Below are 25169 nucleotides of genomic sequence, written 5' to 3'. Positions count from 1 at the left end.
AGTTCACACACATGTAATAAAAAGTTTGTTATTCTTCGACATGAAAGGTGCTATATACATTTAAGTTAGTATTACTAGCTAGTATTTGAACACATTTCTTGGCCTAATCATAGAAGCTACCCTGTTTGCAGAATGCCTGTTGACTTCAATGCATGGAGAGCTTGCAGAATCAAGTAAACTGATATTTGCCTTAAAATATATAACATGAGAACTCCACAATCCTTAAGTACATTGAGTCTTGGATATATTTGCTTGCAAATCAGCATCTTCTTTTATGGAATATGTGTGACGTAGAAGTGTCTTATCTTCAATCTGTAAATTCACAAAGTTTCAGAATAACTCTATTTTATACATGCAGGTCAATGAAGCTGCTAAAAGAGGGAAGAAGTTTGTTGGATTTATAACACAGCATTTTCCTCAACCTAAATTCTGTAATGGCACAAACACAGATGGAAATGTGGACTCTGAATCAGCACTAAGCATAAGGAGTAGAGAGCACAGGAAATACAATTATGATGAAAACTATAAAAACTGGAATGAAGGGACTTTGAGTGGTCAGTCATCCGAGAGTGGAATAGAGGAAGAAATTCAGCCAGAAAGGGGACAGTTACAGGATGCTGATTTCCAATTTGGAAAAGAAGGCAGCCCCAGCCCTACTAAACCAAGGAAAGGAGAAGGTAATAAAACACTATGTGTCTATTGCAGGAGCGGGATAATTACATTGAGTTATAGCAAAAAAGGATAACAAAAATGTAAAGCAAAACTTATTACAGTATATTCTAGCTTATAAAATATAGGTTTTAAAGATCTCTAAGTTTAAATACATATTCATTTTTAGAGCAGCTTGACAAATAGAAAATACTAATTCTGTCTTCTGTAGTATGTATCCAATATTATGTAGAAATTACCTCTCTCTTCTCATATCTGCCCTGTTTTAAGTGAACTGTTAAAACTTTAGATTGTTAAAGCATAGACAGTAAAAGCTCAATGTTTTTAATATTGCAAGCAAATAACTTTGTATGACAAGTGTGTGCATAAGTAAACACAACTGTGTGTGCCTGAAAAATAGTGTCGTACCATCAAAGGATGAAATTGTGTTACAAGATTTGTTACCCTTATTAATCAGCAAGAAACTTTTAATAGGCCCCTAAGATTACACCACAATGATTCAAACTCCCTAACTTGAATTCAATTTAAGACAAAAGGGACCTATTAGGTGCTAGGGGATATAATTCAAACATACTCCTCTCCAGCCCATGTAATGCATAGCAGACTAATCTATTCTTAATGGACTGATTTTGGTAATATACCTTCAAGAGATACCCTCAGGGAACTCAAATTATTGCAACAGTGAAATCAAAGAGGATAATAGATAAAGAATTCATTTACATTAGAGGAAACTTGCATGAAAAGTGGAATATAAGAAAATTCATTGGTGAACATTTTTGTTAATATGGCAGAAAGCTTAGTTACAAAAGGAAGATGTAAAGATATTAAAATATACAACCCATTCTGTTTGAGAAGTCATCTTCTAGAACACTGTGACTCTGGATGTCAGGCAACTTTACTTTGGCGATTCACTAAGTGTTCATTAAGAAAGAAAGTGTGTTCTTCTTTAAGTTAGCTGACGCATGGTAACTAACATGAATAAAATCCTAGTGAAGGCCAGGCAGCTCCTAATTTTCACACATGAACAAGTCGTGGTAAAGCTATGAGGGAGTCCAGAGTTTACCTCAACCTGATAACTCATATTACAATTACAAACTGCCATGTCTTCATGAGGACCTCATGTTAGTTACCATGCAATATCTAACACCTGTTAAGAACAGACCTTTTTTCTGCCGAGATGCACCCTTTGTGGGAAACAGAGAGAGGAACACATGGGTTTCCCTATTAGGTCTTTTTAGTCCATTCATCCTTCCTTCCTTTCTGAGGTGAAGGCTATCAACCTTACCCGCCTGCTACCTAATAGATGGGTTTTTAAATGGCTGTTTAGCATAGTGAATTCTTCCATTATGTACCAGACACATTCTAATTAAATTTAATGGCAGTTTTTCTACCTTCCTGCTAGGAAACAAGTACCCTCCTTCATTTGAGGACTGTAAAGAAAACCAATTATTATTAATTATTATTATTATTAATACCTGAATTCAAGTGGTTCTTGTGCAATATGCTGAGCCTTTATAACATGACCAGTTAAAGCATAACTCTTTCCTCCCAAAGTGAAAGCCAGATTTCATTAGTCTCAAAGATTAGTGGAATATAAATATTAAACTTGGAACAAAAAAGTGAGAAATCTTAGTCTGTCACAGCACTCTATACATGGATATTTTTATAACCAGTTTATCAACCAAAACATTTCTTGAATGCAAACATTTTATGGAAATCTTAAAAGATTTCTATCCTGGATCTGTCTTACTTTTCTTTAGCTGTTAGTAACATGTTCATAGAAGTTATTAGCATTTCTAAGATAATAACTATTGGAAATGTAACATCCACTCTTTTTGAACACTGCATATCACCCTTATTTCCTTTAAAAAGTTACAAGCATACAGTTTGAAAAAAATTCAATTAACTGCATGCCATTCTGCATGCAGATTTGCATCCTATTTTGATATGCCATGTTCATCTCAATCCTTGTGCAGGAGATACAAAATAAAATTACATGTCTGAGCGCCAAATTTAAGGAACCAGCAGATGTTCAAGGTTTGAATATCTAGTTCTGAGTATATTACTACTGGTATGTAATAAGTCTGGTAGACATGAACATTTGCACAAAATGATAATTGCATTAAGATTTTGTACTTCCTATTAACAAATATGAAAGCATGAAGCAAAAACATTAACTGTGTTAAATTGTATCACTTAACAGTACCGGTACAGATAAAGCAGTATAAGCCCCTGGTATGGATGCAGTTACACTGGTATAAAGGGGGTTATACTGTATAGGAACAATACCATTATAAGCACCTTTATACAGCTATAACTGCATCCACACTAGAGGGGTTGTACTCGTGTTATATCAGTAAATCTATCTGTCTTCTCACAGCCTAACCAACATAGTTATACTAGTAAAAAAACTTTATGTAAACCAGGCCTTAAATGATCTGGTCAGTTGGACCATCTAAAATTGAGTGTGAAAACAAACTATTTTTATGGATGCACATGTTGTGTGTTAACACAATACTACAAGTAAGGGTCAACTCACCAATGGGCCCCTCCATCAAGGCTAGATGTGGCGTAGCAGACTCTTCTCCTCTGGAATCCCTTGTTGATGACCTCTCCAGCCCTACAGTGGTTTGCCTTGTCTCATGACTCAGCCCTCTAGCCAGGTCACATTTAATCACACCCCATCTGAGATAATAGATAGTCCAACAAAACCAATGTCCGATCCCTCCATCCAATCCACCACACACAATTCTGAGCCCAGTGGTCTGTACACTCTTTTCTCAGGGCTTCTAGTAGTCTATATTCCCTGCTCACGGGCTTCACACCACCTTGCCAGTGGCTGAAAGGAGAACCCTAGCCTGCCCTCTACACTGCGTTCCAGTCCAGGGTCTCTAGGACAGGCAGTCCAGGTTCACTCCACCAGACTGCCTGCTGCAACCTCCCTTGGCTTCTCAGGCCAGATCCACAAAGATACTTAGGTGGCAAGTCCCATTTTTTGGCACCTCTATGATCCACGACACACACACCCCACTACCTTACCCCATACGTTCCTAAACTCACTCAGCACCTACATTTTTGCAGTAAAAGTTCTCTAGCTGCCTACGTTTCTGCCTCTGGGCATGCACATTCCTGTCTCACTCTAGGCACCAGGATGCCTCTCTCCCACCTAAATCTCAGAGCAATCCACAGACCAGGAGAAGATAGGTGTGCCTCTGCCTAACTCACGTGTAGGGCCCAATCCAATAGGCATAGTCAGAGACCACCTAAGTCCACATAAGACAGTGACAGGGAGTGAGAGGGACAAGGAGGAGCTCCCTTATTATTTTTAGCCCCTTGGTTAGGGTACTCGCTGGAATGTGGGAGACCCCACTTTCAAGTGCCTGCCTCTGCCAGATGAGGAGAAGGGATCTGAACAGGAATCTGCCACCTCTCAGGTGCATGCTCTATCCATTGGGCAGTAGCGATTCTTACTCTCACTCTCATCCCAATTAATTGTTATGCAGTTGTTTAAGTAAAGTTCAGCAACTTCAATGGGAGATCCACATCAGAATATCCTGTAGCCCAATGGTTAGAGCACTCACTGACGAGGTAGCAGATTCCTGTTCAGATCCCTTCTCATCAGGCAGAGGGGGAACTTGAACAGTGTCGGAAGGTCCTCCCTTATTCCAGATAAGTACTCTAACCACTAGGCTCAGCGTCATAAGAGAGCACGTCCCTATTGTTTTGTGTGCAGGTAGGCAGACTTTGAACATGCCTATGGGTGGTATGGGTATGGTAGGAGACTTAGGTGGAAGAACACCCATCTTCCCCTAGTTTGTGGACTGCAAGCAGAGATAGGTGCCTAAATCCAGGCTGGAGGGAGATCCTATCTCTGCAAGATGGATAGGGCTTAGGACACACCCCTCTCATCAGCATCTCCCATTTGCTAATTTAAGTGGCTACCTACCTAGCCTGTGGCTTTTGTGGATTACACTCTAAGGTGCCTCTCTCTATAGGGAGCTTAGGCACCTACCTCAGGTTTAATGGATCACGGTGCTGTTCTTGAGACTTTCTACACACCTAAAAGTTAGGCCATGCTGCACTGAGCATCACAACACCTATATCCTTTTGTGGGTGTAGGCCCTTCCTACCAAATATTTTTTGAGACTTTCTGCTCACCCTGCAAAAGGCATCCTGTTCTCTGCCGATCTCATGATTCCCTTCTCCCAAAAGAGCAACCACAGTTTCTTCCCTACAGCCTTTTCTGCTCTAAACTTGGTCTGTTTATAGCACCATCCAGCTCTTTCCCAGCTGCATTTCATCTTTAATCACACCTGGCCCACCCTCCATATGCAACCAGATGGATTAATTGGCCTCTTGGACCACATTAACCCTTTCAGAGTCATTATGGGGTACACACCCCATCACAGTAAACTATGCATATTCAACCAACTTCTAAAATGTAAATTCTTGCTTGAATTGTCATTTCTATTTCGGCTGCTGTCCATCACTTCCCTGGAAAAGATAGATTGCAGATGTTTTAAAAGGAAGTGACTTTACTAGCTGTTGCTAGTAAAATGTTCTTCCTTATAAATAGATGGAAAATACTGGAATTGCTTTTTACCATTTTGAAAAGGGCAAGGTTTCACCTTTCAAAAAGCTGTATGTATTTTTAAAGGATAATGTTGGAATATAAGAAAAGGAGTACTTGTGGCACCTTAGAGACTAACAAATTTATTTGAGCATAAGTTTTCATGATGCATCAGATGCAGTGAGCTGTAGCTCACGAAAGCTTATGCTCAAATAAATTTGTTAGTCTCTAAGTGCCACAAGTACTCCTTTTCTTTTTGCGAATACAGACTAACATGGCTGCTACTCTGAAACCATTGGAATATAAAGATTCTGTATAAAATAAACTACATAAATAATGAAACAGTATCATTAAATAGTACAGATGAAACAAAAGGGCTTTAAACAGTGGAACTTTAATTATCTAGCTCTGATAGAAATATCCAAATGTTCCAAGAATCAGATAATACTGAACATACAGTTCACTTAGCTGTGGAGGAGCCTGGCAATTATCTTTCTTCTCTGCACAGCTTTCAATAACATCAGACTTCTGAGTCTTCTAATTCAGTATTGTTCAGTTACTTCAGTTTTCTCCATTCTGTTTCCTGGCCTACCCCAAGGCTGAAGAAGAGACATGTAGGGACAGGAGTGAGGGTGGACACTGAGCGTGAAATCCTGGGCCCATTGAAGTCTATGACAAAATGCCCCTGAAGAGCAGAGCCACTTGAGTGAGCTGTGCAAGGAGAGGTCAGGCTCCCTGCATCAGGAAAAACACAGGAAAGGGCCAAAAGACATGCTACAGTGCTCAGACTGTGCATAGATTTGCTGAAGGCAGTCAAGTCCACACGCAGACACCTTTCAAGCTTAGTCCCAGAACAAATTCCCCACATATCCCTCATCCCACCCAGGAATATACCCTCTATATAGGTTCCGTTTCTAACTCTGAGGCAGTCATAAAATAGTAAATCTTAAGCCTGTCAATGGTCCAGAGTTGACAAATTGCCTAGTCTTCACGTCAGACTGGTCATTTTGGATGTGGGCGGAGGAAACATTTCTCTGGTGGGTTTGTTTTTTAGATGGTGCTGCTTAAAGTTGCTCAGGGGTTTAGTTAATAGTCCCAGGGATTTGATTTGCTGATAAATTAGTCCAAGGTGTGCACAAAAAAATGCAGCTTATTCCATGGCTTTGCCCATAAACATACGAGCGTGTGTGTATATGTAATTATATACCTATGTAGTAAACATTTTTTTAGCTAAAGCCTTATATAACCAGTCACTGCAGTGTTCTTTAAGAGATTTGGATTTGTGGAATTAATTCATCTGGAACTCCATTTACTGGTTGTTATATTTGTTTAGTATAATAGCATTATTTTAATGCTTAGATATAGAAAATAAGTGAGATTCATGTTTTTTCAGTAGATTCCCTAAAAAATTTAATGATTTTAATGGGTTAAAGGAATACCATCAACTCACGATCTAGTCAGTTAAAAAAAAAAGTTAAAAGTAGTTTCAAGCACTACACCTTCCCCTGAATCACCCTTACAATTCTTGTGGTTTTATAATTACCTTTTTCTGGGGTTTTTTCCAAGTTTTTTCCCTGCCATGTTGCTGTGTGAAAAGATCCACATAATCAAAGAAAACTGACTAATTGATTGACAGGGAAACCACAAAAATTATATACAAAGTGCTCTCATTGTATAGAAAAGTTGAAAGTAGAGAAAAATAATTTGTCAAATAATAATCTTAACAGTTATTTGTAATAAAAATAGCAAATAATATTCAGACAGAAGTGTAATTTTTAAGTTGATTGTATTCCTTTAAGACATTACTTTTTCTGATCTTTTTCTTTTCTTATATTTTCACTCAGATAATAAATTATATACAGTCTTCAATGTTTTTGATGATGACTCAACCTGCTGGACCTATTATGAGGGCATTTTGTCTATGAAAGTAACAAGAAAAGGGGCAGTCATTAGTACTCTGGATGCAGACTGGCTAGAACTAACCGCATTTTATTATAAACAAGGATTGTCATTAATTGATTCTTTTGTATACTGGGAAACTTCTAAAGGTAAGTAAGTGTATTTTTCATGAGATTTTAAACCGTGCAAAACATAGGTCAGATTTTGCTTCTTAATATAGAGGAGCAAATCTGATATCCCTGTTTGTAAAAATGATGGGTACTATGGTAATTTTTGTCGTTGCAACTTCACAGAACGAGACCTGATTTAAAGAGGAAAAAACTTTCACTGTTTCCTTGACAGTCATATCTTAAAATAATTGAAATTTCTCTTTTGTTTTACCCAGCTCAAAGTTTTCCAAAGGGAAAAAATATTACTGTATTAATTAGAGCATCACTTACTGCTAATGCTATTTTATTCAAATACTTATTGCTAATAATAATTACATACAGTAACAAAATGTTAGGCATAATATTCTCAGAATGCGTATCAACTGGTATTCACAGAAGGCCTAGTCCTGAGATTTGTTGAGCCCTTCCAGTGAAATTCTGAGTACCCTCAATTCCCATTGAGTATACAGTGTTATAAATACACTATAAGATAAATACTAAAGACCTGTTCCTGAAGTCTTTATTCCAGCATGATGCATTCTGAAGTCAATGAGAGTGTTTTGTGTGTGTTAGGATGGAAGGATTAGGCCCGTAGAGTGAAATCCTGGCCTCAGTGAAATCAATGAGAGTTTTACCCACTGACTTCACTGGGGCCAGGATTTTACCCCTAGTGTTTTTCTGATAGTATCTGTTAACAAAACTGCTATGACCAAATTGCTTATACTTTCGTTGCTTATGTACGCCAACAGGGTCCACTTGACCAGTTAGTGCACAACATGCTGGTGCGTGCTAGAATTTATACCCCAGCTGGTGCACACTAATGCCCTTAAATTTTTCTCCTTGGCTATTGAGTCTTTTTTTATCTTTTTCACTGACTACCACAGTGTACTCCGCACTTACTAAAATTAAAGATGGCCCTGAACCAAACCTTGCATCTGAACACCCATGAACTCTGGGGAAGTTTGGAATCTGTTCTAGAGCCAGAGTTTTTGTCTTTGGCTTATCTCCAGTAGTGATCCCCTCTTTTGTAAATGTTGTGATGAGGCAAATGTCATTTCTGATCATTCCAAATGATTAATGTACAAAGCGTCACATCACCCGCAACCGGTCAGGTGCTTGTTTTGGATAGTCACTGACAATAGCCACATTATATTTAAACACAACACCATACATTGTAGAAGTTAACATTTAATCCTTTAATCATTTATTATCCAGTCAGTAAAGTATGACATATAGGTCACTCTAATTACACAGTTAGCTCCTCAAACAATTCTTTAAGGACCGCGTTTCTATTAATCATTTAAGTAACAAAATTTCGATGTGATTGGGTATTATGTTGGTTTATCGTTTCAGCGCTCTTTAAAAGACAAGCCCAGACATTCACACCAGCCTGAAGTTCCATTTATTTCAGTCACTTGGCAAGAGAGGGGTTATTTCTTCTTTTTTCCAATAGTAGTTAGCCATAGGGTTTGTTGTTGTGGAGCTTTGTTTTTCGTTTGTTTTAAAAGAAGCAAGATTTTACCAATGGCTCTATTACAGGGGTTCTCAAACTGAGGGTTGGGACCCCAAAGTGGGTCATAACCCCATTTTAATGGGGTCGCCAAGGCTGGTGTTGGCCCTGGGTCCCAGCAAGTCTCAAGCCCAAGCCCAAGCCCCACCACCTGGGACTGAAGCTGAAGCCCAAGTCCCCCTGCACAGGGCTAAGGTTACATGCCCCCTGCCCAAGGCAGAAGCCATTGGGCTTCAGCTTTGGCCCCCCCACCACGCCTGAGGTGGCAGGACTCGGGCAGTGGGGCTCAGGCAGGCTCGGTCTTTGGTCCCCCCTCCTGCGGTCGTGTAGAAATTTTTGTTGTCAGAAAGGGGTCAGAGTGCAATGAAGTTTGAGAACCGCTACTCTATTAGTTAGACTTCAGGACAGAAACCAATAAACCTGGCTTCTGTTCTCAGCTTTGTCACAGAATTGCTGTATTACCTGGGGCAAGTCATTTAGTACCTCTGGGATTGTAAGCTCTTTGGGGCAGGGACTGGCTCTTACTAAATGTTTGTAGAGTACTTAGCACACTGTGCCCTAATCTCATTTGATGCTTGTAGCAGGGTCTTTCTTGAACTGGCAATGGACCCTGCCAGTGCCTCAATTTCTCCTTCTTTGCGTTCTCAGAAAGTACCCCTAGCCTCTTATGCAAATCAAATACCATCTCTTCTTGGGGTCTGGTTTATTAAAATCACTCAGTTCCAATATCAACTTAAACCAAAACAAGTCTTTCCCCCTCTCCAGTTTCTTCAACCCTTTGCTGGGCTCAACAGTTCTTTCCACCTCCTGCTGCTTCTGTTTCCTCAAGCCTCTTCCTCTTCAGGTTTCGGTCCTGCCCCTCACTGAAGGTGGCTCCAGTCAGACCTTTTAATCTGGCTACTGTAGAGAGCTTCTTCCCTGTTCCTCTGTATCACACAGTCCTCTCTGGATCCCCTCAAGGAGCCTCCCAATTTCCTGCAAGTCTTTCTCCTTGGCTGTACTGAGGCTTCAGCGTCCAGCTTGCATGGGTGCACATGCACTTGCTTGTTTGCTCTCTGTTCTTTACATTCCTCTGGGCAGAGGAGCTCTACCAGGCCCACTCTGAGCTTATCTAGAGAGACTTCCCCATGCTCTTTCCTAGCCTCTGATCTAACACTACTTTGACAGAGCAAGCTCCTTCTTTTAGGAAGTCCTGTCCCTTGGCTACCATCATGTGATGCTTGGTTACCTACCACCCATCACCAGACCATAAGGCACAGGTAGGGTTGAGTCCAAATCCCTTGAAGAGTTAGCCCACCCTGTGACAGACCCTCTGAGCTCTACTATACTACAGATGATATCTTCAAAAGCTGTTTCTTACTAGAAAGTCTGTGGCTTCAGTATTAGACTACTGTACTATTTAAGGTATGATTAATATTTTACTTAAGATAGAATTATGATTAATATTTGTTATATATTTTTCAACTGAATATGATGTGAGAAACAGGAAATTATCTTACTGGATTGCAAAACAAAATAATTTATGTAGCAGTTTCTTTTGCAAGTATTTGAAACTGAACCTTACATACCAAATGTAAATTTTTAGTCAAAATTAATTAATACATTGCTGTCTTCCTTACCTAATATTAGTTGATTTAAGATTAGAATATAATGCAAAGAAGAGAATATTTTATAGCAATACTCTGTTAGGTGAACAGACTTGAACTGCTTGACCTATTTATCTCCCTGAATTTTACTCTTAAGTTATTTTGTGCAGAATGAAGAGTTTATGTTCCTCTAAAGTGGCATTTTGTCTGTTGCCCAAGTTTTGTTGTTTTTCAGTTGTCCTAGATTCTAAATGGTCAGTGTTCTTTTAGAATTGCTTATGGCAGTTGTGTATGAATGAATGGAGCACAGGACTTTAATTCAGAAAAGCTGCTTTGTAAAAGTTCATTGAAGTGTTTCTTCACAGACTCTCACAAACAGTTTGTGCAAGACTCAAACTCATTCTGTGTAAAATAATCAAGTATATTAAGAGTGCTAGCTAAATAATATATTTTAAGGTAACTTTTTATGAGTCATTTAGTATCTACTTGTTCCCTGACCGTTCTATCCCCACTGTACCAATCAATTTTTCTGTTTATAAGGCAATTAACTTTTGCTGTGCATCACTCAATCTCTGTAAATCATGAGGCCACAGTTCTAAGCCAAATTCATTCAGTGCATGTGTGTGTTTGAGAAAAGGCTCTCATTCTTCAGTTTGCAGACAAAAAGGTATCCCAGAGTTACTAGAGAATTATTTTAAAAGGCCTAGAATATAAAAGTGAGGAAGCCAGTTATTTGTGACTTTCATCAGACAACATGATTAAGAGGAGGTGCTCCAAAAACTTTCTCTTTTCCCTCCCCCTTAAGCAATAATTCCTGCAACAACTTAACTTTGTTCTGTTTGCCTGATCTGATTGATCCTCCCACCTCGCAGGGTCCTAGAACCTAGGCTCCAGCCCGTCGCAATTAAAGAGCCCTGTAGCCTGAGCCCACGTCAGCTGGCACAGGACAGCTGCAGGTTTTTAATTGCAGTGTAGACATATGCTTTGACTTCAGTGGGAATGGAATCATGCCCTTAGACTTTAGTAGATTTCTCCCAGTGCTGGAAATAGAGGGGACAATACCTGTTCTAATTCATTGAAGAAAACTGCTTTAAACCAAAATTAACCTCCGCAACTGTTGTCCAACAGAAGTTCCACAAGCCTCCCATTCTCCACAAGTCTTTACCATTTTGTTCTTATGAAGAACTCTCCCATTGTTAACACCTGGGGAACATCTTACTTCGGCATTCCACGCTGCCTCCTTTGAACAACGGGTGCCTCTGATTCTGCCCAGCCTGATTGTTATATATTGCAGTGGAGATCTGGGGAGTAACAATGCTGGATTAAAATGTATACGTTTAAAGAGACAATCTAACGTGTGGGTGGGCTTTTCTCCTTCTCAAGTGTCTGTAACCTGGGAAAGAGTTTACAAAGAGACTAGAGCTGAATTTAGCTACTGGATTCTTTCTTGCCTGGTCTGTTTGTTCTTGACGTCAACCTAAAAGAGTTTATATAATCAGTTGAATATTTGGGCCTCCCAGACAGCTGAAATCTAACACCTTTCTGAACAAAAATAAATAGATAAAATGGAATTTAAACAATGAGTGCCTCCCACCACCTTGTCTACTTTGTTCGTGTGTTGCATCCTTTATCCTCACTTTTTTTTTAATAGGTGTTACGTTCTTTTTAGCAGGAGTTGTCTTCCTATTTGTCTGTACATCACCTAGTACATTTTAGGCTTTATTACAATATGAATAAGTAACACCACATGTAGCCCAAACAGCTGCAGAAATGGTCATTTGGCTCAGGCCCTATGGAATTTTAAAAAAGAGCATTTTAGCAAAGAAAACAGAAGTATTTCCAGAAGCCATCAGAACAAAACTTGGCAGTATTCTGTTTATTAGAGTGGTTGAACTAGTTCCTATTTTAATGCAAGAGAAAGTATAATGAATTTCGAGCCACAACAGAGTTCGCTATTTCTAACGCAGAAAAAGCTGTCGTGGCAACATTTTATTTGCTCTTCTGTTTGTACAACTATCTATGAGGTATTTTAAAAAATATTATACTCTAGAATTTGTTTTGGGTACTAGCATTCAAAATGGTAAATTACTATCATAGACTAGATGGACAAAAAGTCCAAATGCATTCCTACTGAAACTCCACTGAAGTTGATAGAGTTTCACAAGGGAGGAATTTGTCACTAAACATTTTGTGAATGTTATAAACAAATGCTGGAATTTTTAAAAATATCTCAGCAGAGAGGTGACTTTTATTTCAATAATTTTGTAAAATATAGAAGACCTATCTGACAAGGTTGAAATATTAAATGTTAAAATATTTCCTAGTTTTGACTGTCTATTTCAAGCACCTACCTAAAACCTGAAGAGAAGATCTGCAGTTAATGAATTTATAGAATTGAACTGTTTGCAAACCCTAATAAAGTGTGTGCGGGTGTATTGTGTACACACTCAATCACATATATACACACACACACATTTACACACTCAGCCACATTGTGTGTGTGTGTAAAAATTAAACATTACATATTCTATTTCAATACATGCATGATAGGTATATTTGCCTGTAAATATGTAATTTAAAATACACATATCTCCAAAAACAGGTAAGATTTACTGCAAATGCAGACCCAAAAAGAAGTAAGATTATTGTGACTCTTAATACTTAGCATTGATTAGGAAACTGATGTTTGAGATGGTCAAATTCATACTATATTTAGAAAATTTATGTCCATCTGGTAAATTTCCAAGTCAGACCAACTGTGGAATTCTTTCAGTTATTCTCCAAACAAAATTACAGTATCACAATATTTCTGCATAACCATAAGTTATGTCACAGAGAGAATCTTCTCTGTACATTCATGGTATGTTGGAGAGGATTTAAAGTATTGAAGAGTATTTCTATTTTCTGTTTAAATTTAGTTTAATTTTTTTTAGTTTTTAAGATTCTCGGCTATTGAGGTACCACTACAGAAAGGGCTTCCAGATGGCTCTTAGGAGATGCACTATGCTATCAAAGACAGAAAATGAACCAACATATGATGCACAGCTTTAGTTTGGGCCAGCTGGATATTATCAAACTCTCACAAGAAGTAAGTCAGGGAGGTGTTCTCTGAAACTTCCTTCCCATCAGGAATCCTCCTACATTTACTTCTGTTTCAGGCTCTTCCTGTGGCCATTTCATATTTTTTTTAAGTGACTGTGGATAGACACTGTAATTTGTTTTGTTTTTCTTTAATCCTCTCCCATCTCCAACAACTGTATTTGTTTTGGTCAGACATATGTGATTTCAAAGCTGAGTATAGAGTTTTTGTATCTGTGTGCTTCATAAATAGTGGTTATCTTTCTGTTGTATAAGAAACAGGAATTCAAACTCAAATATGGCACTTGCTTGCTAATGCTTTTAATAACATGGAAATTTGCATTTAATTAATAGCTGACTCCCTGTAGAAAGGGAAAATACAGTAATTTGATTAAGAATATGACTTCATAGCTTATAAAGTGGTGACTGAGACAGCTGAAAAAAACATTAAAAATGAATGTGTGATGTCTCAGATAATGTGATTCCAATGGGACTATAAGCAGTGTATAAAGTTAAGAAGATGTGTACATCGTTGCAGGATATGTGCCTAAGTCTTTATAGTTCACCTTACACCTGTCCTTGCTTCCACAGGAGACCACATGCCCAAATCTTTAGAAGGATTATTTATATATGAAGAAGAAGGTTCAGGAGTTCCAGGTTCTAACAGGAAAGGAAATGACACAATAGTTGTAGAACAATGGACTGTCATTGAGGTAACTCGCTGTTTATTTACCAATTTAACATTTTATCTTTAATTTTCTGTATTGTTTTTTCTTTGGATGTTTGTATCAAAATTAGATACAAGTTTAGTATGCCTTCTTACGGTCATCTTTACACAAACAAGACTACCATTGAAATCATAAGACTGAATGCTGAATTTGTAAATTTTTAATCAAATCCCTAAAATAGGCAAGTAAGATCTAGCAAATCAGACTCTACATGTAGTGTAGAAATTTGATCAAAAATAGATGAAAAATCATCTTTTACACTTGCTTAAGAGTGGCGTATTTGTTTTACAGACTGTAATGCTTGAAAATGTGCTTTAATTCATTTCTTTCTACATCAGCGGTTCTCAAACTGTGGATCGGGACCCCAATGTGGGTCACGACCCTGTTTTAATGGGGTCACCAGGGCTGGCTTAGACTTGCTCGGGCCTGGGCCCGAAGCCAGAATCCCACCACCTGGAGCCAAAAGCTGAAGCCCAAGGGCTTTAGCCCTGGGCGGTGCCGCTCAGGTTACAGGCCCCCAGCTTGGGGCTGAAGCTTTGCTCCCTGCCAACCAGGGGGAGGCAGGGCTTGGGTGGGCTCAGGCTTCAGTTCCCCCTCCTGGGGTCATGTAGTAATTTTTATTGTCAGAAGGGGGTCACCGTGCAATGAAGTTTGAGAACCCTTGTTCTGCATCCATTTATTAAACATTTTTATGCCAGGTTGCTGATTTAAATAGGTGACCAGTAACCACTGCCAAGTCTTCTGCTTTAAGTAACTAGTTTCTCAATCTCCACTATGGTCAGGTCCCATAATCTCAGAAAAGTCCCTTCTGTTCTCAGTAAATTTGATCACATATGATTGTCTTTTTAATCAGTGACATTACAGTGTTACCCTTCTGAAGCTCCATTTACTGTGACAGAATACACCTTCCACCTTATTTGCCTATAGGCCAGCTTTTTCTATGGAAACATTTACACAGTTTATTAGTGTGTCAGTTAGGCACACTTTGTAAAAGGTATAATTTTATACCCCTCATTTCTTTGCAGTTCTTATTTACTGGGCTTTAAAATTTTCAATTTGCAATCCTTTCAAAAATTATAATTAATGCAGTTGGGACTTCAATTTGACAAGGAGTAGTATTCTCAGAACAAAATTAGACTGGAACTGTGTGAAATTTTTTGATAAACTTTTTTCAGCAAAATATGCAAATTCAGTGACACCAAACAGTTGCAAATTTGTGTTAATTTCACTAAACTGTTTCAGTTAAAAAAAACTCAACACATATTTCTGAAAAAATTGAAATCTTTTCATTTTGACATTTTTGGAATTAAACATTTTGATTTTTCTGTTTCAAATGACTGTTTCAAAATTTCTTTTAATTTTATTTTAAAAATAAAAAATGTTTTTAATTGGTCAAAATTGAAACACAGAATGTTTTGTTTGACCAAAACAAATTTTTTTAATTTTTCAGAATTGCCAGCAAACTGAAAAAAATCACAATCAATTAGCTCTAATTCAGCTGCCTTTATACAGTATAAAGTACTATTATGTGTCAAATGGGGGGGGGAATTTAAAAATGTAAAGATAATTATTTTCTGGGCAAAACATGGATCTAGTCTGCAAACATTTGGCACTTGAGTAACTTTACACATGTGAATAGGGACAATGAACTCAACGGGACTGCACAAAATTGAGACATGGTACAAACAAGAATAACTTCACTGAAGTCAGTGAAATTGCACCTGCTTAAACTGAGGTCTGAATTTGGCTTCCAATACATAACACTTAGATGTTTCCTTTGGCAGCTAGATTTGTTTGTAGTGCACAAAGGAAGGATTTCAGGTAAAATTTTCCAAAGTGCCCTAAATGCCCTTGGAGCCCAATTCCCATTTTCAAAAGCAATTTAGGCATTTAGAAGCCTAAACCTCACTGACAGTCTATAGGACAAACTCCTAGGTCACTTCGGTGTTTTTGAAAATATTACCCTTCCTCACAAGAGCTTTTCGCAGCTTTTTAAAAGCTTTGTTTTCATCAGAAAATGTTTATTGAAAATCCATTAGTTTTCAGACAAAGAAAAAGATTTGAGGTCTTACATATCACAGTCATTCCAATGGAATATTACTGACCAGCTCTACAGATGACCACTAGCTTCAGATCGTGAGGTGTCTTTTATCCTGTTCATTTTCTCTCTTGCCTCACTTTTTCCCCTTTATACTTCCTGTTTTCTTTTTTCTTTTCATATATTCTGAATTCCCACCCTCCCCCCCACACACATGCCTTTTTTTCCTCCTTATTCCTTGTTGCCCTTTTACATATTTTCACTGATTCTTCTGCCCTCTCCAGTAGCTCTGCCCATACACTAGAACGGAGGTGGGAAAACTATGGTCCGGGGGCCGCATCCGGCCCTCCAGACGTTTTAATCCGACCCTCGAGCTCCTGCCGGGGAGCGGGGTCCGGGGCTTGCCCCGCTCCAGCCAGGGAGCGGAGTTAGGGGCTTGCCCTGCTCTGCGCATCTTCTAAAAGCAGCGGCATGCCCCCTCTCTGGCTCCTAGCGCCTCCCCCGCAGCTCCCATTGGTCGGGAATCACGGCCAATGGGAGCTGCAGGGGCAGCACCTGCAGACGGAGCACCGCGTAGAGCTGCCTGGCCGCACCTCCGCATAGGAGCCAGAGAGGGGACATGCTGCTGGTTTTGGAAGCTGCTTGAGGTAAGCGCTGGCCAGAGCCTGAAGCCCTGACCCCCTCCCATGCCCCAACCCCCTGCCGCAGCCTTGATCTCCCTCCCGTACTCTGAATCCCTCGGTCCCAGCCCGGAGGACCCTCCTGCACTCCCAACCCCTCAGCCCACACCCCCAGCCAGAGCCCTCACCCCCTCCCGCACCCCAACCCCCAATTTTGTGAGCATTCATGGCCTGCCATACAATTTCCTTACCCAGATGTGGCCCTGGGGCCAAAACATTTGCCCACCCCTGCACTAGACTCTGCAGCTCATGCAGTCATAGGCTGTTAACACTGCAGGACTAGCAAGAGGAAAAAGCAATTTAAAAAAATTATTTGTGTATTTATTTATTTATTTTTAAAAGGTGGCCTCTCCACGTTCACATTTGTGGACTACATTGCACCTCATCCTTAACATATTTAAAAGTAGACTGGAGAAATCAATAAGAAGCATACTTTCACAAACGATCTTGCATTGACAGTGGGAGAGACTAGATCTCTTTTCCATATTTAATTTCTGTGATTCTGTAATCAGAAATCTAGTTTTGATTGGTAATTAAATAATCTCAATTTCTAAAGCTAAGATCCTTGTATACTTATACTGCTCTTCTCTTTTCTTCTACTTCGTTCCCTGCTTCCACTGTAGTCAAAGCTGCCAATTTCCCCACTCCTCCCCACTCAGTGCTGTCCTGAAGCCTGATCAGCTGCTTTTTAGTATAAATTTAATTTTTAACAATTCAAGTAAATGAAGGCAACTAGCCCTTTTCTCGGCCATCTTTCAGGAACTGTAGTATCTTTTGGAATTCAGTCTTTGATCCAGGCATCAGTCCCCTGTGCATAGGGTTCAGATGTCCTCCTATAAGCACTAGAGACCAAGCAAGGGTGGAAAAAACTCTTGATCCAAATGAACTATTTGTGATGAGATGCCCTGTTAAGAAGCCATAGTAGCATCACTCCAAACAGTACTACATTAATGCAACCTAGGGAACTTTTAGTGCTTGCCAGCAGGATCCACAATGGGCCTAAAAGTTAGTGTGCAGCATACTTACACAAAGAAGTATTGTTGATACACAGTCCTGGAGAAACCACACATGGGAAGGAAAAAGTTAATTGTTTTTATACCTGGGTATTCCAGAGGTCTTTGGTGTTGCCTATATGGTAAAGGCCATTTTTTCCACTCTCATTCATGTGTGCTCCGCTGCTGGAAAAAGGTGGAAAAATTGTATAGTAAAACAGGTTTCTAAGTAATTAGCACATTTAGAAGTTGACTTGTTCAGTTTTCCTTCTGCATAGGTCTCAGATTCTTAGGATCCTAAAATAATATTTTCCTAGATCCTGATAGGTTTTCTAATAATTATTCCTTTACATTTTTACCTGCAAAAATCATTAGCTTTGAGCTTAACTCAGTGACATGTTTGTTCAGAATGCAAAGTCAAAAATCAGGTTAAAAAAATCAATGTCATTAAAAATTATTATTCTACTATTATAATTAAAATGGAAATTTTCTGTTAGGCCCCAAGTCAACAAAGTACTCAAGTACATACCTAACATTAAGCACGCGAGGTGCTTGCTGAAGTATCTTGAAGAATTTGGGCTTTAGTCCTAAACCCATATACCGAATTAATACCCCCATCTCTGTTTTATTCACCTGTTGTCTATAGTCTGACACTAAGATTGTGAATTCTTTGAGGCAGGGACTGTCTGTCTGTTATATAGGTGTATAGTGCCTAACACAATTACAATCTGGCCTCATGGTATTATTTCAATAAAATAATAATGTCAATTGTAATTTGTTACATTATATATGGAAATAAGGTAAAACTGCAGAGTGCACTTACTGTTTTTATATTGGTTTATTAATGTAGGGATGTGAAATTAAAACAGATTATGGACCTTTACTGCACACGCTGGCTGAGTTTGGATGGCTTCTTACATGTGTACTGCCTACACCGATCATCCGACATGACAGGTAACCAGAAAGTAGCTTAAAGCATAAAATATTCAATTCTGGAATATATTAGAAATAGAAATCTCGGAGTGTATATCTGTATACATAACTGATCTATATGCAATAAGGAAGAATATATAAAAATGTTAATGAGACTCAGGATGTGAGTAGCTTTATTTAGATAAGATTTTGTGGATTTTAAAAAAGTGCCTTGTGATTTAGGGCCATTGACTTCAAAGGGGTTTGGATTAGGCCCCGAGGCCTCAACTCAGCAAAAAATTTAAGGGTGTGCTTAATTCTCAGCATGAGAATAATCCCATTCCTATTTAGGAAAGCATTTAAGATTTTACTTATTCCATTTGACTTTAATGAATAAGGATGGGATAACTTGTATGGTTAAAGTTAAGCACAACAGTGTTTTGCTGAGTCAGGGCCTGAGAGAATAGAAACATGTTTCAACCACTTAAGAAACAACACTACCATAAAACCAGGTACATACTCTTTATAGCAAATTAAGGCGTGTGCTAATCCAGGAAAATTGAGCCTGTTCATCTCCTTTGATGAGTGTGCCATGTTTCATCATTATTTTCATAGCAAACTAGTGGTGTATTTTTTTTTGTCACTTCAGCTAATTCCTTCTCACTCACTCTCTCTCTCTCTCTCACACACACACTTTATAATGCAGGGGTTCTCAAACTGAGGGTCAGGACCCCTCAGAGGGTCACGAGGTTATTACATGGGGGGTCGCGAGCAGTCAGCCTCCAACCCAAATCCCGTTTTGCCTCCAGCATTTATAATGTTGTTAAATATATAAAAAGTGGTTTTAATTTATAAGGGGGCTGGGGCACTCAGAAGCATGCTATGTGAAAGTGCAAAAGTTTGAGAACCACTGTTCTAATGCATAGGTTTTTAAATCTATAAAGGCATGACAGCAGCAGTTCATGGATTATTGTCTCAGATCTGGGAAAGGGAGTGATATGCAGAGTCTGGCAAGCCTGCCCTCTCCTCTAACTCCCCATCTCGAGGGTTAGGTCACATAGGACACAGGAAATATTTCCTTAAAAACAGTTTTCTTTGCTGTATAAAACATAACCATTTTTTGTTCAATTCAGCTGCAGCATGTTGTAGAGGTGTCTGGTGAAGTGCCTTTGGAAGAAACTCACTTACATTTATATAGTGCCTATCAGATTCATTTTAAGTCCCTGTATAAAGGGACAGTGTGAATTGATAAAACTGTTATAAAGAAGAAAGTGTTGACCCGTCAGTCTGAGTAGAATTTATATTGATAACTGCTATTTCCAGGTCTCAATATAGCTATCTTTTAAAAAAGAGAAAATTCCTGAAAAGCTAGTATTTGTGTGATAGGCATTATGCCATCATCAGATTATCCTAAGAATCCAAATTAAAAGTCTGAATACAGAAGAGCATTCTATGAGGTCTGTACAGCTGTTCCTTTTCCCAGACTTTGAACTCTGACCTCAAAACCAAGATAGAATATTAACAGGTTTCAGAAACAGTATCTAATAGCCTACACTGCTAAGAACAGTCACAATTAGCATTTTTATCTCCATTAAATGGAGCACTTTGGGAGGTTATTTAGTAGAGCACTAGGAATTCTGGCAAATGATTTCTCCGTATCTTTAAACAAAGTTAACTTGTATAAAATAATTCTTAATGAAACTCTGTTTAAAAGCAAAGACTAGTTTACAGCAAAATCTGCTTTCCATTTTTAATTTCTTCTTTAAAAGTTTTCTATTTTCTCTCACTCTTGTCCCAATTTATCACACAGAATCTATTCTCTGCATTAATCATTAATGTTCATTGTTTGTTTTTCTTTGTAGAGATGTGATGGTCTCAAAGCTGACATTAATAAAACTGGCTGATCCTCCTTCCATTAATGTTAGCATAGAAACTCACATTTAAGGAAAACAGGGTTGGGTTCTAACCAGATTTATCATGTGATGATTAGGCTTTCTTTTCTGTGTCATGTGCTTCTGATCTGAATCAGTGTGTTGTGATACACTGAAGTTGTAGATTCAACTTCTGGAACTTTTAATAATTTTCCTGTTTTTGCAATAGATATTCTACTTTACAAAATAAAAGCTCCTATAAAGGCATGACAGCAGCAGTTCATGGATTATTGTGTCAGATCTGGGAAAGGGAGTGATGAGCAGAGTCTGGCAAGACTGCCCTCTCCTCTAACTCCCCATCTCGAGGGTAAGGTCACATAGGACAAAGGAAATATTTCCTTAAAAACAGTTTTCTTTGCTGTTTAAAAACGTAGCAGAGAAGCTGGACATCAGGACCTAAAACCTACAGCACTGTATGTTTGTGCAATGACGTTTGAAAAACAAGCAGTGACTTTGTAGTAATTAGTACAGTATTTGCCACAGAGGATCAGCATTGTTATGATTGTATTGTTGGAGTACAGTGGAGAGTGTCTTGGAGAAATGGATACCTGACATGACTTTTTAAAATATTTGAGATACTGATGGATGCTATTATTCTGATAGCAATAGCTAAGGGGTCAGCTGAACCTTGGTAGGGGCAAGAACAAAAATAGAGTTAAGACTTGTAATCATTCTGAATATGAAGTAAAGGGTATAAGCATTCTCTGGACTGCTTATTAAAGAAAAAGGTAATTTACAAATAAAACCTGAAATGTAAGAAAACATTTTTCACACTCAGAAGTTATTTGCCAGATCTTGAGAATTACCAAAAGTTCAGATGCTCAGGATAATATTATTAGTAATTTTAGGAATGAAATGTGTTGCCTCTCTTCTTAGTGGTGGATAAAGCTTTTGCGGAGAAATCTACCCAACAATGCCTAATGCTGCGATAGTTAACTGATACAGATTTACTCTAAATTCACATAATTAACAGAGTCCTGGGGGTCTAGGATTAAATCTCTTCTGCATCATTTTCTGAAGAATTTTCCCTGTTGTAGTAGTGGACTCTCCAGTTGAAAGCAGAGAGACTGAACTCTCCAAACTAATCCACGATTGTTGGAAAGCCTGAATGTTGTTTAACTCAAACTGATGGCACAGCATTATTTTCAGGATCACAAACAAACTGAGTTTGGTATTAGAATTTACAACCCAGCTTCTTGCCTTCTTTTCCTAGGAAACGTCCCTAAACTTCATCTTAAACGTTTGAAATATCCTGCATGATGGTATCGCCCACATACACTATATTCAAGCATGACAAATAGTATCTTAGTATCAGAGCTGGTGGCAACCTTAACAAGCTCCATAATTTTTTAAAGGACTGATTTAATGATCATATGTGTATTAAGACGACAAATTTATTGCCCACACACCATAAACAGACAAACAAATTGCCAGTGGAATTAACAAAATAGTCTCTGTGCTGCTCTCCCATGACCACCCTGCCAAAAAGGACACTGGGGGGAAAAAAAAAGGAAAAACATCTCCCCTACAGAGATTTCAGCAGCTTTACTTTGTAGTGACCTTTATTTCCCCTCACTGATTACTGCAGTCCCTGAAAATGGGCAGGACAGACAGTCTACAAGCACCGGAAGGCAAATATAGTGCAAAAAAACTGACATTGCTGTAATTAGTGTCTTGTCACTAATTACTTAACCTAAGTTCTCATAATGCATTGGGCCCAGTAGAAAGAGGGAACTTGGGAATGAGAGGAAAACTTGAAATAGCTCATTTTATGTATTTTTCTCTTTCTAATTTAAATTCTGTGGCCATCCCACTGTCATTCAATTCTGTTGTGAATTAAGCCCATGGCTGTTTTGTTGTGTGCAGCATTTCAATAAGGCTGGACTTTAAAAATTGTTAGTTTGCCTGTTACCTACCCAGCATTCACCATCTCCCCTTTTCTTGATCAGAGTTTAAACATTTAAAAGCTTAATATTATTTGTTTTTCCATTCCTGTATACAAGATGGGATGTACAAGTTCTAAATCAGGCAGAGGCCCTGCCCCATGCTAGGGAAACCATTCAACCTGAAAGAGAGGATTCCCACCTCGTATCCTTGAGGCAGGCATTTAAGCAGGAGGGAAGTGTGTGGGTGGGGGCCTTTTGGGGCATGCCTATACCCAAGTACAAGCCCACATGTCTCCCTGGGCTAGTCTGTGCCACAACATCCATACTGCTATTTTTTATTTATTTATTTTTAAGTACAGCTAGCATGTGTCTGTCTACCTAGGCTGGGAATCACGCTCCCAACTGCAGTGCATACATACTCTCCAAAGGAAGGAGTTACTAACTCCCTACGACAGGGAGTAAGAGCCAGGAAGCTCTCAGACCAAATCCCAACCAAGATGCATGAAGACCCTGAGAAACAGACTGGTTGGTCACACCAGAGGTCTGTAGTATTTGACTCTCCTCTTAATTCAAGGAGGTCATGAAGCTAGGCAACTCCCAGATCAAGAGGCATTAGTAGCCTGGGGAAACTGACAGTTTCATCCCCTCCAGAGGGCTGTACTCCTCAACACAGAGTCTGTTAAGATTGTTTATTTTCCCCATCCAAGAAAAGTGTGCAAAGGCAAAACTATGAGTATGTGAAACAGTCACCGATATATAGCAGTGGCCATTTTAAATAAGGCTGTACATGCTGTTCTTCCACCTTACCACTTATCTTCCAGTAGTAGTCACCTGGGCATAGACAACTGCGACCTTTACCCTCCCCCCCCCCCACAAAAAAAAAGTGTAGGGATTTCATCATTAAATAAAGGAAATGGTGAGTTTGGAACAGAAGCTCATTTATCTCGCTTTATTAAAAGTGGACAAATTTACTTAAAGTCCAGAATCAGTCATTAAAGTGATATTCAACCTTTTTTTATTGGGGGGCAGGTGCTAAGGATAAAATACTGTGTCCCTCCCAGATATTTCAGCACATTTTCTTTATACACATAGAAGCCTCATTGCATGTTATCCAGAAGTGGATTTGTATACAGCAAAAATAATTATGTTACCGTTTGGTATCTGGTGATTCCAAAAATAGTAATATATTTTCTTCTTCCTCTATGTAAAAGTTTCCTATGATGGTATTTCCCACATAGGAAATGGTATGAGCCATTATTATTATTATTATTTTATTGTGGATTTAGAGCTTATAATAGCTGCTCAGTTGACACCTTTTATCCACAGAAGTAGCAGTGCAAACTTCTCACATTGGCCCTGTTACTGCCCAGTTCCTACCAAGAAACAGTTTTTAGTCACCAGCAAAATATGCCATTTCCAGTGTTTTCTATTCATTAAAGTATAAGCAGATACAGAGCCACAAAGAGAATCTGAGGACATTTGTTAAAGACCTGGATTGGGTCAAAATGGGCCTTTCCACGGTGGTACCAGCACTTATCTTGTGGCCTTATCAATTTCTGCAAAACGTAAGCTTTAATTGCTTTTAAAAATTAAGTTTCTAGCTCTTATAGTTGTGAAAACTTTCCTTCTGAACATGAACCAATACAGTACTGAGTCTGTAGACCAACAGAATGAAACAGCTTTAAAGGCCAAATACCGAGTCCATCCCGTCACTCACTGGAAACGGAAGATCCTAAACAATGTGCCCTTGCCATGGTTCCACTGCAGAGTTTTAGCAAAGGGGGCAGAGACAGAACTGACCCCTCAGCATACAGGCAGCCCATTGTGGGTAGGGTTTATGTACAGTAGTGGGGCATTGTGGGGAAACTTGCATTCCTACAGATCATGCTGCAGCTGTTTTGTGATTTCATAGAGGCCACCAGACTAGGGCTGTCCATCTGGCACCTTTCATCAGTAGTAAATTCATTTAGTGTGGGATTTTCAAAAGCACCTAAATGACTTAGGACCACTATTCTGTTGTATACCATATGATTCCCCCTAGTATCTGAGCACTTTCCAACATTGCACTAAGCAACGTGACTAATATCTGTCATGTGTCTGTTCTCTGATCCTCTCCCCAGGGGGAGAAGTTTCAGAGTAGCAGCCGCTTTCGTCTGTATCCATAAAAAGAAAAGTACTTGTGGCACCTTAGAGACTAACAAATTTATTAGAGCATAAGCTTTTGTGAGCTACAGCTCACTTCATCGGATGCATTGTGTGCAGTGGAGTGTGTTTGGTTTTAATTGTGTCTGTCTATAAGTTTGTTAGAGAAAGGAAGGGGAAAGAAAGAAAGTCCCATTGACTTTCATGAGCAACATTAAAAAGATTGAAACGTGAATGTTAACACTATAGCAGTAAAGTGCTAAAGTAGAAACACTGACGCTTGGAACTTCCAGTAAGATGGATTCATCATTTTGAATATCTTTAAAATTATAGTAGATAATTCCTAATATATAACAATTTCTGAAGTAGAATTTACTCATCCAACTCTCTTTGCTTCTG

At 38.8% G+C, this 25169-nt stretch overlaps 1 protein-coding gene across 3 annotated transcripts in view; it reads left to right on the top strand.

Moving 5' to 3' along the window:
• The window catches only part of RFTN2 (raftlin family member 2), a 52672-nt gene that overhangs the window by 15071 nt on the left and 12432 nt on the right, over window positions 1-25169 (top strand). For all 3 annotated transcript variants that reach the window (XM_007071870.4, XM_043525526.1, XM_027834101.3), the window contains exons 5-8: window positions 359-677; window positions 7084-7287; window positions 14053-14174; window positions 18750-18853. In XM_007071870.4, the coding sequence (XP_007071932.1) occupies window positions 359-677; window positions 7084-7287; window positions 14053-14174; window positions 18750-18853 (749 nt within the window). The remainder of the gene's footprint in view (window positions 1-358; window positions 678-7083; window positions 7288-14052; window positions 14175-18749; window positions 18854-25169) is intronic.

The sequence above is a fragment of the Chelonia mydas genome, chromosome 11 (assembly GCF_015237465.2).
Source record: "Chelonia mydas isolate rCheMyd1 chromosome 11, rCheMyd1.pri.v2, whole genome shotgun sequence".
Classification (NCBI taxonomy): domain Eukaryota; kingdom Metazoa; phylum Chordata; order Testudines; family Cheloniidae; genus Chelonia; species Chelonia mydas.
This window is presented reverse-complemented; position numbering and strand designations above follow the sequence as displayed.